We start from the raw sequence: 14,912 nt of genomic DNA, 5'->3' as shown, positions 1-14,912 counted from the left end.
TGTATGGCTTCACGTACTCTGGGAGCAACGCGATAAGGATTTTGGTGAATTGGTCTTGCCGTATCCTCTGTAATTATTCGGTGCTTTGTTAGAGGTGTTCGACCGACGCTGGACGTCGACGCAAAGCAGTCGCTGAATTTGGCCAGTAGCGTAAGAAGCTGTTCTCGTACGGGCGGCGACAGCGCAGTGCTGACGTCAAGTACAGGAGCTGGGTCTTGCGTAGGCGCTTCTTCGAGTAGTAAACAGCAGCCGCGGACATCCGCAACACCATCAAAATAAGCCACAGCCGTGCCCTTTGGAAGGCGCCGTCGCTCTGTGCTAAAATTTGTTAGCAACAGTTTCGTGCGCCCATCGGTGACATTTACAATTCCTCGCGCGACCGACATACCATGAGTGAACAACAACGTGGTTATTTGGTCGGCAACGCCTTCGTAATGAAACGGTACGTCACATGCTACCGAAACAAGGGTACATGATCGAGGTGGGAGGACAATGTCGTCTTCTGTTAGATGAAAGGAGTGGTGTTGCAGCTATAAGCAATAGACTAAACCAGGACTCCTATAAAACGTCACCATGCGATCTAGGGTGTTAATTATGGCGCCATATTCTTTCAGAAAACCCATTCCAATAATCAAATCTTTACAGCACACAGGCAGAAATTTTGAAAGCGGCCACGAAAGAAGAATCCCCGATATTAATTCTAGAAGTGCATTTTCCAGTAGGCATCAGTAATTGGCCGCCTGCCGTCCTTATGTGAGGTCCCGTCCATGGCGTCTTTACTTTCTTCAGACGGAGGACGAGTTCCTGACTCATTATAGAGAAGTCGGCTCCAGTGTCGACTAACGCTGTCACTGGCTGTCCGTCCACCAAAACATCAATGTCGGCGCTCACAATTTCTTCAGTGTTTATCGGCTTCACATAGTTCTGCAGCGGGAGTGTTGAGGGCTTTTTATTGTGTTGCGGTGGGCCTGCAACCTTACCCCCAGATGTCGCCGCCTTCAGTTTCCCCGGCGTGAGCTGGGCGACCTTCGTCCTCGGAGGTCAGCAAAAGTATGTCCAGTAGGTGAAGCCTGTTGACGTGGAAAGGTTGGAGAACGCGACTGATGGCCGAAATTGGACCTATCATTGGGCACGGATTCGTCATTCGGGTGCGCTATTGGAGGTGCCCGAAAAGTAGCGTTGTCACGGTGTAGCATGGAATTGTCATTTGCACGTCCACCATAGGACCACGGATGATGAGGTCGAAATGATGTGTCGCGATGCCAGCAATTACGCGAAATATGGCCGGCGCCTCCGCAGTGAAAACAAAGTGGTCGCCTATCGACGGTGCGCCATACGTCAGTTCTCCGAAATTGCGGCCATCCTGTAGCGTCGTTTTGCGGTGTTGACCGAGGGGTGGCGAACGATGGCTGCTGGTGTGACTGCAGCGGCATAACGGGTGCGCGCCTCGAAGCATTCTCCTGCGGCGGCGACCAAGGAGCGGCGGTCGGAGGCTGGTGGTACGGCGGTGTGGTTGTGATGGGTAGTGGACGTCGGACAGCTGCGGTGTAAGTCATGGGACGCTGGTGATCTTGAAGATCGGCTCCCGGGAGCGCCTGCCTGATTTCGTCGCGCACCACTTCGGCGATTGATACTACGGGTCTATCCAATGTCGGTGTCAGAATCTTTTGCACTTCCTCTCTGACAAGCTGTCTGATCAATTCACGCAAGGAGTTCTGATACTCGGCAGTCCCTGCGGTGGCATTGATTGCAGTGCTGGTGGACAGTCGATCGTACTGCCTGCACCGTTGATGAAGGGCCCGCTCAATAGCCATAGCCTCTTTGATAAAGTCAGCGACGGTGACTGGTGGATTCCACACAAGCCCCGCGAACAACTGCTCTTTTACACCTCGCATGAGGTAGCGCAGCTTCCTATCTTGGGTCATGTTTGGGTCGGCTCTACGAAAGAGGTGGGCCATGTCCTCGGCGAACATTGTGACCGACTCATTAGGTTGTTGCACCCGTAGTTCCATCATCTGCTGGGTGCGGTCGCGTCGGTCGGCACTTGCAAAAGTATCCGTGATCTTCTGGCGAAAGTCATTCCATGTTGTCAGGCTAGTTTCACGGTTCTTGTACCAAGTACGGCCACTGTCATCAAGGGCGAAATAGACATGGGAAAGCTTTTGCTGCTCAGTCCACTGGTTAATCTGTGCGACGCGTTCATACTTGTCAAGCCAGTCTTCAATGTCTTCGAAGAATGCACCGGGATAGCAATCGGGAACCAGTTTGTTCAGAACGGTTACCTGTTGTGGGCTGGGAAACTGGCTGCTTTGGGGTGCTTGCGGTGAGCTGGTTTCGGCCATTGCAAGATGTGTGGAGCTCCCAGAGAGGGGTGGTTGAAGAGGGAAAAACTCAGGGGCAAGGCCTAGCAGTCAACGACTAAAGCGATGCACGGGTGTCGTAACTGGTGACAATGCATCCGGGCTAGATGACCAACTCCCAGAAGGACTCCGGAGCATCAGGCGAACTCAGTGCCCGGCACCTCCACCAGTGTCGTGGTACAAAGTGGACAGAATACAGGGAGACATTCTTCAAGAACAGCAGGACAACCTGTTCAAAAACAAACGGAACAGAGGCACGTCTTCTTCGCCCTCACCCAAGCTCAGCCACCCACTAGACGGAGTCCGTTAATGCCCCCATCATCATTGTCTTTTGCATAGAATACACGGGTCAATATATATTTTTTTGGCTTCGGACTTTAGGGGGTCGGCTTAGAATCGGGGTCAGCCTGGATTCGAATAAGTATGTAATTTTAGACAGTGCTATCAGGGACATCATTGGCTTGGCAGTACTAACTAAGACTGACATTATATCTGCCTTGACAAAACAGGCACTGCTTCTATCCAGTTTGCAGGGTGCCCCACACTCACAGCTGCCTATATTTTAGGAGAGAAATCGGCCCCCACTGGCCGATTGTAACAGTGTGCAGAACACTAAGCAGCCCGCTGACCTCCTAAGATAGAATGAAACGAATGCATCTACATATGCCATCTCGAATGAAAACTTCACCTTCTAGGGTTAGCATGTAAAAACACAAACATGTCTTATCTCATATTATATATATCTGTTACTATAATTTGCGTGCTTGAGCCTGTTTTCACCCAAAACAGTTTTGCATCTTTATTATTACTCAAATCAAAAGAAAATTATGCACTAGCTTAATTTTAAGTAAGATTCTCTTTGTATTCCATCTTTTCTTTTGCTCTTTTTAGTTAAGTATTGCTATCGACCAGATCAGCATGCTATACAGAGTGCTTCTCATTAGTGTTGCATTGCTCTTTGGTTGTGTACCTGTAAGGCTCTTTCACCAATTTTGAAGACTATCTTGTGGTTACCCTGATGTGTTTTACTATGGTGATGTCAGTTTTTTTCTGCAGTCTTCTGCAGAAAATGTCAGTGGTGGTGCACCACCATTAGCAGGCAGCCAGATTTAAAATAGCACACATGTTGATTCTTTAGTGGGGGCTTCGTAATAAATTTTGACCTCCTAATATTCTCAAACACTTACTCAGGTATCGGTATACAAGCATTTTTGTATTCTGTATAACGTAGTTGCCATGGCTGGTAGTCTAACTTGCAACTTTGTCCTCAGCTATAGAACTCCATAGCTTCTGAGGCACAGTAACAGGTGCACTTTAAATGTCGCTGGCAACATTCTGCCTCATGGAAAGCCTCTCCTGTACTGTAGGAAGGAGCTTTTTTTGCCTTATGATAGCTATTGTAATCTGAAGGAATTCGCACTTTCACAGGTGTTACAGTTAACAGTGAGTGGCAGTGCTAATTAGTTTGTAATTTGACTAAACATTGAGTTTTGCCTCATGTGTAAGCTGTATTTTAGTATTTCCTGTTTGGCTTAAACAAACAGTTACATTTTCTTGTATTAAAAGATGACTGATACCTTGAGCTGCAGATAAAGAGAAGTTTTGCTTGTACCATTTTCTCATGTTTTCATGAGGTCACACTATTTTGCACACTGCCATGCACAGTTGGAGAGTGGGCGTAGTCCATGCCTTGAGTTCTGCAGCTGGTGGGGCCAAGAGTTGCCATTGCCTGGATCTGAGACCTTAGGCCCCCCAGGGGCACTCTCTGTGCCTGATGAAACCACTGCACTGCCACCTCTTGAAATCACACTTGCTGTCATCTGGAAGGTGAGCACTACAGTTATCCGCAAAGAATTTGGTGGACTGGGGTCTTAGAGGTTTCTACCTGACGGTTGCCACTAGTGCAGCTACGGAGGGCTGTATGTCTGTCCGTGTAGAAACGTACATAAACTTTTATAGATATCAGTTTCGAAACTCCTTGCCTTACCAATGGGGCTCATCTGGCCCTCTGCTGCTCCAACCACTGTGGCGCTGTGATTGAACTTTGTGCTATGAGTGCAAGCATTGTCTGCTAGAGTATAGAGCTCGGGGTTATGCTTTTGAATGAGGGTCGTAGATTTATGACCCAGTTCAGGCTCACAACATTTGTTTAGATATAGTGAGTTTAACATAGAGACTTAACACTTGACCTGTGTTTCACTAAAGGCTGCCTGCTGTGTAGGTATTCTCTCTGTGAGAAAGATAAATAGCAGCACTTGCTTTCAGTGCAGCAATTTTAATGCTTCATGTTGCTGAGTCGGCATTTATGCACACACTCTATTATTTCTGCCTTGCAATGCACTCTGCCAATGCTGTTGACTCCTGTACTGTGGTGCACACAACACACTACACCTTGATCAACATAGCATGTGGCTTGCAGTACAAAAATATAAATGCGGTACATGCTGTACTGTCCGAGGCTGCAATAATCTGCTGCAAATACGCAGCCAAGGGATTGTATATTATAAAGATCCATTTAATGTTCAATTCTCTTTTTCTTTCGTCATTGGCTCTAACGAAGCCGTGCCGCCATTATTGCTAGAATCAGGCACTCAGCACGACAAATAATAAGAATAGAAAGTAAAATAGATCGTTACAAATTATGACTACTGCTCAAGTTCTTGGGGATCGTTATGCTTATCAGCATTTTTTTCATGTGCCAGCAGAGAGCTGCTAGTCTCTGATTCAGTTCAACACCTATTACTGGACGCCAGCATAAAGAAATCCTTTTCTGTCATTTATACACTTCTGCTTTCATCTGGCGATGAGCATATATAAAATCAGAGGCTTGCAGTGTTCCATCACTACACTCAACAAAATCGGAGGCTTGCAGCATTCTACCACTACACTCAACAAACACGAAGATATTTTATGTTACTACTGCAATGCAACGACTGCAAATATGGATCAGAATTGATAGCTGAATTTGAAAGAGCAGTCATCTTCCTGACGAAGATGTGACACAAAATCTTTCGCTGCCCTTTGGCTGTGCATAGGGGGCTCTTTCATTGGCTTACACAGTGGTTTCTAACAGCATAACCCCACCTTTCCTGGCAGCCAATGTTGGCCAATAAGGAAAGTTGTTATTATGAAGTAATGGATATACAGTGAAACCTTGATATAACGAACACTAGTGCAACCAATTATAGAATGTAACAAAATAAATATAAAATCTGGTTGGCCATGCTTTATTTCAATGGAGTATTCTGCTGCTATAATGAAATAAAAAAATGTGGCATCCAACTCAGTATTAGTTATAGCGAAGCAAATTTTTGTTTGCAGGTGCCTTGAAATGTGTGTTCTGGTAACAAAAATGTCAACTACAGTCACCGAGCAATTTTTCAGATGCCCTATTTTACAGGTTCACATTTATTCAGACTTCCCTTTGGTGTCGCCACCTACCCCTAGCACTACAATAATAACTGAAATTTCTGGTGCCACAAAACGTTCCAGGCGTGAACTGTGTGCTCAATGCCGCAAACATGGCGACCATGAACAAAGTTGGTGTCATGTCGACTGGCATGAAATGGCAACTTTGGTTGTCAACTCCCGATGAAATGGTGCTGGTTAGGCCTAATGTACTAAGCAGTGCGGCCGGCAGAGTGTCTGGTTACAAGCCATCGCAGGAAACTCGCCCTCAATATGTTCACACGTATAGACCTTACTATCGGCGATAGAGCATGAGATAAGGCGCACTGTCTAGAATGACAGCCGTAGTAGCAAAGTATGCATCCATGTGTGGTCTCCTCTGTATCCTAAAAGTCTGGCGGTGGCAAAACTCAGTGATAGCAACTTGAAATTACACTGAACACGCATGCACGTTACTAGCTGGTTAGACTGCAGTCGACAAGCCAACATGCCAATCCTGCATGATAACACCAACCGCACGGATGTGTACTCATGGCAATGCAGAGTGTGCACATGTATAGCATTTTCGCACATATTTGCTGCACCAAAAATTACAAAAATTTAATGGTAAAGTCAGGGTGCACACTATCAGCATATTATTTCATGGTGTGGCTTCACGGCAGCGCGAGCGGCACTGACGTGAAGCCATATCTCAAGGTAAAGTTCAATGCCATCTTGTTTTGTTACCTCATTGGGAACCCCACCATCGCATGTTGACACTCCCTCTCCCCATTTTCATGGTCGCCCATTCTCCTTTTCTTTTCGCATTGCCATTTTGTGTTTTTGTTGTGTTAGCAATTAGCAAATAGGTCACCTGGCACCAGTGAACCAAAACTCAGATCGCAAGAGCTACGCTCGACGGCAGTCCTTCAGAGTAGCAGAAGATTATCCACGTTGCCGAAGATGTTGGGACCAGGACTGCTTGGCAAAAATATGACATTAAAGAGTCGTGCACCCACGTGACTGTTTTTATAAAGATTTGAGCATTGTGTGCTGTTATTTCTGCAGGCTATATATGCGGATTTCTTCTTTTTCTTTTTTGGGGTGTAGTAGTTGGGGTTGGGGGATATATGAAAATGTGGGTTATATACGAAAAAATTCGGCGTTTATTGTTGCTCTTGTGTTTTGTGTCAGCATGGCAAGGCGCTGACAGGCCATCAGAATCTGCAGAAGACCTCTTGCTGGCCCATCAGAAGCACCCCGCTTGTGTTTATTTTGCATAGACCCGATTGTAATATTTTCCCGTCTATGTCTGCATGTATGCTTATAACGAATGTCGGCTATAACGATGGTATTTTCTTGGCTGATACTGTTTTGTTATAATGAGGTTTGACTGTAACGAAGTGTGACACCCTTCAGATTACCCTTCAGCTTCATTTTAGCTAGGTTTTATCATACATTGTTGAGTAATGCATTACAGAATAGCCAGTGCACTTGAAGTGTTGCCTAACAAACACAGCAATTGAGATATCTCGCTACTTCATTACGGCCTTCGTTTAATTCTTGTTAGAAAATTATGAGCAAGACTGGTCCTTGATGATGGCCGAATGCAATTACGATACAGTTAAACCTCGATATAATGAAGTAGGTAAAATTGGCAATTTGCTTCGTTATATCGAAATATCGTATTGAAATTCAGCCATTTATGCAAATAAGTACAGTTGCCGATTGATTTTCTTATGCAGAAAGGGGCTGCAGAATTTTCCAAATTATCGAGCAATTGAAAAACGCAAATTTGATTTAGAAAGTAATTCATTTTGATCAATTTGGGAGTTGGTGACAAATGGTATGGTTTCATGCCACATCAACGATATCTTCACATCGGTGGTGCCAATTAAGAGAAGCCATTCACTCCGCCCCTCCTGCTGATAGCGTCGCCTGCACTGAGGCGACGCTATTGTGAAAAGCGCCAGCAGTGGGGAGCGAATGCTTTGTCTGCCTCTCACTCCCACAGGTCGCCAAAATGAGAGATTACGCAACCTCCAATACTAAACGTGAAGTAAGATAGCTTACATGATGCCACGCTGTCTTGGCATGCTCACTCTTTGCACACGCGGCACAGGTTACCTCTAAAGCAGGGTGCGTGGCTACATATGTGCTCAGCCGCACTTACAGCCATGTGCAGCCACGGCTGAGACATGCGCCAACTTACCCCCCCCCCCCCCCCCCCGCCCTTCGCGCGCGCTTGATCGCATTACCACGCGCTCCTCTCCTCCTCTTTCCCTTTGCTGGCACGGGAAGGTGGAACTCGAGAAGCCACCATCTTTCTTTCCTGACCCTCGCACAAAGCACAAAGTGCGTGGGGTGTTAACTTATGCCACTTGGACTTTATACAGAACATGATGCAACTCCACTTCGGTGGTTGCTCTGCATGCGATTGGAGAGGGGTGTTTACAAGCAGCCGCTTGTAATTCGGCCATTTGACCATCTGCGTCCACGGTAATATTCATTTATTGTCTCGGCATTCCTTTGAGGCATAAGCGAAATTTCGTATTGAAATCACACACAAACACACTTTGTTACATTGAGGTTCTAATACATGGTGTTCTATGGACAGGAGGCTATGAAAAGATAAATACTTCATTATGTTGAGAATTTCATTATATTGAAGTTTATTATATCGAGGTCTAACTGTAATATAGTTTACATGTGGGCAAGACACTGCACATGTAAAGTTGATGGGATAAATGCTGTAACTAGCAGACTTTTCGTTGTACAGGCATTTTAAACAGTGTGATTCATCTGATCTTTTCAGGCAGCTGTGGAGCAGGATGGATCAGTGCGTGTGGTCAGAGGCCAGCATCATGTGGTACTGCGGGAATTTCATACAGTGTACTCTTCCTTACTGGGCCACAAGGTTGTCTGAGTTTACATCTTACTTTGTTTTACTACCTTACAGTAACCTGTTGTGTATGGCTGCCAAATGCCCATGTTTAAAGAAGAGCATTTCTGTTATGCAAAAACTGCTTTTTCACAGGTTGTATGAGTTTGTAAGTTGCGTCGTATATGGCAAAGAAAATCATTGCAGGCTTGTCCCAATAACAGTGAAAACCTAGTCTTGCTACTCTGATAGAACTCGCACGACATTTTGTTAAAACAATAGGGATATGGGATTATCGAATGTTTTGAACGTAAATCGAATGTAAAGCTTTAGCTATTGCATCAGATATCAAGTAATCAAATGCAGGTGCATTTATTTACCACTACATTCTATCTTAACATGTCAAAACATCTCTATTATTTTGACAAAATAAATATAGTGAGATATTATAGTAAAGGCTGTTAATTTGATCCTCATTTATTTGAAAAGTTGAATAACTTGAATTTGCCATCTGGCTCTCTACCATATGCATTATTCTGTCGCATCAGACGTTATTTAATTCAGAGGCATTTGGTCACAAGTTAATCATCTGATACTCTGGAGTGCAACAGGGGCTGTACTCCAGAGTGCAGCCCCTGTTGGTGAGGAAATAACGGTGATGAAGCAAAAACAGTGGTGCCATCCAAGTAAACAAAGCAACACATTGCATATCACTATGAACATTACTCAGAAAGGCAAGGTTGGCACCATTTATTTCTTTCCTCCAAGCTGCCATCATGGAGGAAGGAAAACAGCAAAGGCTCCAACAATCCAAGATACATTGCAAGAAATGTGGCATCTTATGGTATAAATGGGTGGTGTCCAAAACACAGGCGACTATTCATCACCCCTTGCTTCAGGTGCCTGCTGCCTCGTATCGTTGCCCTGATAAGCTAATACCAATGGATGTTTTGGAGTTGTCTCTTAACTATCCATGCCTTAGCCACTCCAAATTCAATTCTTTAGGATGACCTTGGTCTTTTCCACGCATTTTAAGCTTGGGCACAGGGAGCTCAGCTCTGAGGACATCACGGTGAAACGAAAGTCAGTCCTTTGAGATCATGGTGGTTGTGCTGTTGCAACAACAGAATGCCCGAGCCATTCCTACATTCATTTTCCTTTCCTTTTGATGGTATGACCATTTGGTTTCCATTGCTTTGAGGTTAGCCGTTGCTGGATGGCAGTGCGATGGGGATTCCATCTATTTCAGCATCATCGTCATTGCTAAGGCAGCTATTTGCTGTTTGTCATTGCTTCCTAGATTCGTGTACTTTTGGATGGAACAAGAATTTTTTATTTCTCTTTTTAGCTTTCATAGAGATATTAGTTTCACACTGCAGAAAAAGTCTTTATTGTTACTAAAAATTATATAAAGCCAACAGACAACAACATGAAAAAAAGCATGGGGTAAGTTTAACAGTTCTTTTATATTAAAGCGAGATGATGAGGTTGGCTGGCTATCACGGTTTATTTACAAGCCGTTCCTAGTAAGCTGCATGCCATCTTAATGCCCTCATCTTCTTCCCTACTAATTCTTATGGTTGTGTGTCGTTACGCTTGCCCACCCCAACCAGAAAAACTGACCATCTCAGACAAGAGTGGGTTATAGAATGCCCAACGAGGGGTCTCGCAAACGAGAAATTACATGCCTTCAGCTGATTTGCATGAGCAGTGAAAGTACACCACAGAATCCATAACAGGTTCCTGGAAACAAAAGAAATTTGCTTCAGTAAGTGTGCATTCTTTTGTGGCAGAACTTGTCTGCAACTTGCTCTCCACGGCAAAGTAGCCTGGTTTCGTCTCAGGCAGCGTGACACAGCGGCAGTGCTCCCCATCCCTTGTGCCTTTCTGCAGCTGCACAGAGTTTGCAACTGATCAGCCAGCTGCAGTCGAAGCAACAGGTCTTGCGCACCAACCTTTTCATGCAAGTCTTTGTTGTCCCTGGGCAAAGAGCTCGCTTTTTTGGGGGGCACAATGCAATGCGCAGCTTCTCTCTCTCATCCATCTGCAGAGGACTCGATCCTACGCGGCAGCGCAGATATAGGTCCGCAGAGGACTCGACCCATGTATCCCACCTGAATTCTTACCATCAACAGCTACCAGTGAAGTGTGGGCTTCATCTTTACACACGTACATAGTCATCATCATCACCTTTCTCTTCGTCTTCTGGTTTGGTCTGGCATGCGTGTATGTGTGTATATAGTATATATAAATCTTGGTGTCTCAGAGAAGAGTCGTGCAATGTGAAGGTATGTGTAGTAATTCCTATTTTCCTTAGGACATAGTAGGGACCTTGGTATCGCGAGAAACACTTTGCACACTGCTTGGCCATCCGTGTGTGTCGGTGCATGAGAATTAAGTCCCCAACGTGGAAAAGAACTAGAAACTTGTCCTTTTTCATGTTTGTGGCATCTCTCTCTTGCTTCTGGAGTATGAGATCGCATGTCTTCTCCCTGGCTGCTTGTAGTTTCACGATAAAGTCTTCATGTTTAGTTAATACATTTCGCTGGGAACGAAGGCCAAGTTGTGGTTTACCAGAAAGAATGTCCTTGCATCCGTAAACCAGTTGAAATGGTGTTTGTTTTTTGGTCTCCTGGAGGGACGTTTTCAAAGTGAAAACAGCTATTCTAATGTACTCATCCCAGTCTGTGTGCTCGAAGTTCGTGTATGCGGCTAAGGGATCAGTAAGGGTATGCTTTGTGAGTTATGCAAGTCCATTTGTTTGGGGATGGCCTGAAGATGGAGATGGCCATACTGGTCATTAGTGTCCAAAGCACATGAGAACTCTTTGGACATAAAAGGTTTACCACAATCGGTAATCGGGAGATGTGGAGTGCTGCGGCGGAAACCGTGATTACGTGCAGCTGTACTTGGCGTCTCTGCGTGTAGCGCGTAATTAGCCGCACGGCGAACTAGCCCTGGATGTAGTTGATAAAGTTGTTTCCATCCATTTACTTTTACTTACTTGGTCGCATAGTCAGTTACCACAGCGATGTATCAATTTCCTCGCAAAGATTTCGTAAAGGGCCCCAGGTAGCCTATAACAACTTCAAATATGGATGAAATGCAGAAGGTTAAATTTGATTTAAGTACCTTGTTATTATTAAAGGATAGCACAGTTCCACTTATGTATTTTTCTTACTCATTGCATAGTGAGGGTCTAGACTCTGGGTTTCTAGTTACTTGCTCCTGAGATTGCATACCACTTGATGCCTGTGCTTTAATGAATGTTTTTCACGTGTGGCTCCATGGCCATGAACTGCATGTGCTAACACTCCCTGGGCTAGTTTATGAAATTCTGTACACGAATACCAGAAAGTGGTTAAAGGGACAGCTATTGCCACAGTTCACTTGGTACCAAAGTGCACATGATATGTTCGTTTGGCTCCTACTTGCAACATTGTTGTCTTTTCTTTCAGTTTCCTATCACTTACCACTTATTTACCATTTATTAATAATACGAAATTTATCACAGATTTTAATGTCATACATCTACAGTTGCTTAAAGATGGTTAATTTCCCTATGCTTTCCTTGGTTTCATTGTCTGTTGGCTTTGTATGGTTGTTACCAACCATACAAAGCTAACCCTCTCGTATCCTCTTGAATCCTTTATTTCTTTGTTATGGTATGCGTCAAACCTCAAATTAACAAAATGCGCATGTAACTAATGTTGAATTCCAATGGCGGAGTCGGAGCAAGTTTTTCTGCTCGTTTCGGAGCAAGTTTGTTCCAGTAGCAAAGTGAGGGTGGGAGTAAGGTGTTCCAATGAGAGAGTCGGAGTGGATTCAGAGCGGGAGTCACTCCGTGGAGCAGAAAAAGATGCTCCGCCAAAATCGGCGGAGTGGACCGGAACTCTGCGTGACGTATTTCCTTTACCACATTTGTCTGCTGGGAGGCGCCACCGGTCACGACTCTCGAGGAAGCAAAAGCTGCTGCACGCTTGCCGAGATATCCATTCCGCACTTTTGAAACAAGAACAGGTGAACGGCGCTGAAGAGACAAGTGACTGGTGCGGTGGTGCTGGGAGCAAACAGCGGAAGGAAATGACAACACGCGAGGCATCCTGGGTAACTCGGAGATAGAAGTTCCGCTTCCGCCTTGCTCCGGCGGCGCAGCTTGTGTTCCACTCGCGGATTTGGAGGTGTTGCTCTACGCCAGTGTCAAGTGTTCGCTCGCGGAGTCCGTCGGCTGCTCCGACTCCGCCATTGGAATTCAACATAACTATTTTCCTGATCTTAGTCTCATTGGAAAACTTTTTTTTTCATGATTTAACAAAGTAATTTCGTGACACACTTTCGATTTAACAATGTTGTCGCCCATTTGAGACATCTACTTGGTGCTTATATAGTTAGTAAATCTAGCAAAAAACTGTGGAAATGTTGCCCAAGGCAAATGTTATTTCAAGCGTACTTCTGCATAAAAAGTTTGAGCGTAAAAAATGCCAAAAAAGCATGCGTGCTGGAGTGCAGAAGGCAGGAAGCACCGCTGCGCCATTTGTCACTCTGGTAAACAATTTGAGGAGGCTACGGGGCTCGCGGTAGCTTGCAGCACTCAGAGAAACATGAAAGCTGACGATTTCTTCTGCGTCAGTGTAATGGGGTGGGAGGGAGTGAATGTGTGGCAACATGATCAAGCACACACACAAAGGGAGGGGGGAGGACGTGCGCCTATCTGCTCTCTCACCATAGTGTGTGCGTCTCCTCCTTGCACACCTGGCGGGCCATATCATGGAGGTAATTGGCAAGTGCAAAGAGCCAACCCGGATCGTTAGTGTCTTGATGCACATTGTGTTTAATATATAAGAAGTTCATATATAGGTTGCCTAAAAGTAAATAATTCTTATTGAATGAATGGAAATGATTGAGTGGGTATTTTCTGTGCCATGCATTAGCTTGAGAACTAGTGTCCTTGTGCAACAACTGTGGCCCTCCTGCAGCAGAATAATTCTGAGCAGACTCCACTTACATTGGTTGCTCTTTTGCTAGGCTCCAATAAATGGTTGTTATGCCTTATATTCGAACAGAAACAAATATTCGACAATTTCAAATAGTGAATTCTCCGATTGGATAGCAGAGACTATTAAATTCAAAGTTAGCTCAAATGAATCATTCTCAGCTGTTGGTGAAAACTGAAAAAAAAAGTGTGACGTGCTTTCTCTAATAGGCATTTTTTATTACTTGCATAGCCTTCAGACTTGAAGCCTGCAATTCCAGTTTACCCAGCTATTGGTTTGGTGGCACCGACATTTCAGTATGTGCGCTGTGCTCTAATACACCCTGTTCAAGTCAAGCATGACTTTGTCACCAACAGGTAAGTTTTTGTTAAACATGGCATGGCTGGAAATGAGCTCCTTTACTTCCATTAGTTTCTATAGGAAGCAGTATATTTACATGAATACAATTTTTTTACTTCGTGACAATCATGACATCATGAAATATTTGCATTTATGAGGACATTAATGACATGAGTGATGTGACCACATGCTAGCAATAGTTAATTCCCACAGTTGTGTCGCAAACAGGAATGGAGCATCAGTGACATACTGCTGACAGCGAGAAAAGTGATCAGCTTGCTTCACCAGATGCTTGCTGGTCACGTCATTAGAGTCCACAGATAGTTCAGGAAACAAAAAAACTTTTTGGCAATGTTTTTATTATAATCCTGGTAGGTGTGTGTGCTCGTACGAGCACATCTTGCTAAATATGTTGTCCACGCCGCAACCTTGCCTGATCTGAACACCAAATCTGCTGCAGCAGAATTCTGTGTGGAAAAAAGATGAAACAAAGCATTAAAAAATCAGAAAGACACTTCCTTCGCCGTACATCTGGGTATAAACATGCTTTAGGCTACACGGTAAATATCTGGCCCTTGTATTATGCATTTTCTAAAATATCTCTAGGAATTAATGTTTCATCCTTTGAGATACTTTCGTATTGTTACAAATTCAGGCTGAATATTACGTATATTACATTTAAGCAGTGAGCATGTGCAATTAAGTACTTTTTCTTTATTTCAGGCTACTGGTGATACCAGTGAGTCTTGTAGTGCATAATCCTAGCTTTAGGCCAGTAACAGTCACAGTGGAGCCAGGCAATAGGTATGTATTGCCTTTCAGTGTTTCTGACTGCATCTCCTTGTTATTAACAAGAAATTTTCTCTTTAAGTGCATCTATTTAGTACAATGAGTAATGCTTTTGTCAAGTTATGCTTTTGTCAAGTTATGGCAGGATGGTGATGAAAATTG

General features: G+C 44.4%; 1 protein-coding gene across 2 annotated transcripts in view; it reads left to right on the top strand.

The window, feature by feature from the left end:
• Positions 1-14,912, top strand: part of l(3)76BDm (trafficking protein particle complex subunit 8 homolog l(3)76BDm) — a 142,955-nt gene that overhangs the window by 118,939 nt on the left and 9,104 nt on the right. For both annotated transcript variants that reach the window (XM_075670813.1, XM_075670812.1), the window contains 4 exons: positions 4,026-4,187; positions 8,563-8,664; positions 13,854-13,978; positions 14,685-14,765. In XM_075670813.1, the coding sequence (XP_075526928.1) occupies positions 4,026-4,187; positions 8,563-8,664; positions 13,854-13,978; positions 14,685-14,765 (470 nt within the window). The remainder of the gene's footprint in view (positions 1-4,025; positions 4,188-8,562; positions 8,665-13,853; positions 13,979-14,684; positions 14,766-14,912) is intronic.

Source organism: Dermacentor variabilis, chromosome 1, assembly GCF_050947875.1.
Source record: "Dermacentor variabilis isolate Ectoservices chromosome 1, ASM5094787v1, whole genome shotgun sequence".
NCBI lineage: Eukaryota > Metazoa > Arthropoda > Arachnida > Ixodida > Ixodidae > Dermacentor > Dermacentor variabilis.
Note: the sequence above shows the minus strand (reverse complement) of the source record. Positions and strands in the feature narration are given on the sequence as shown.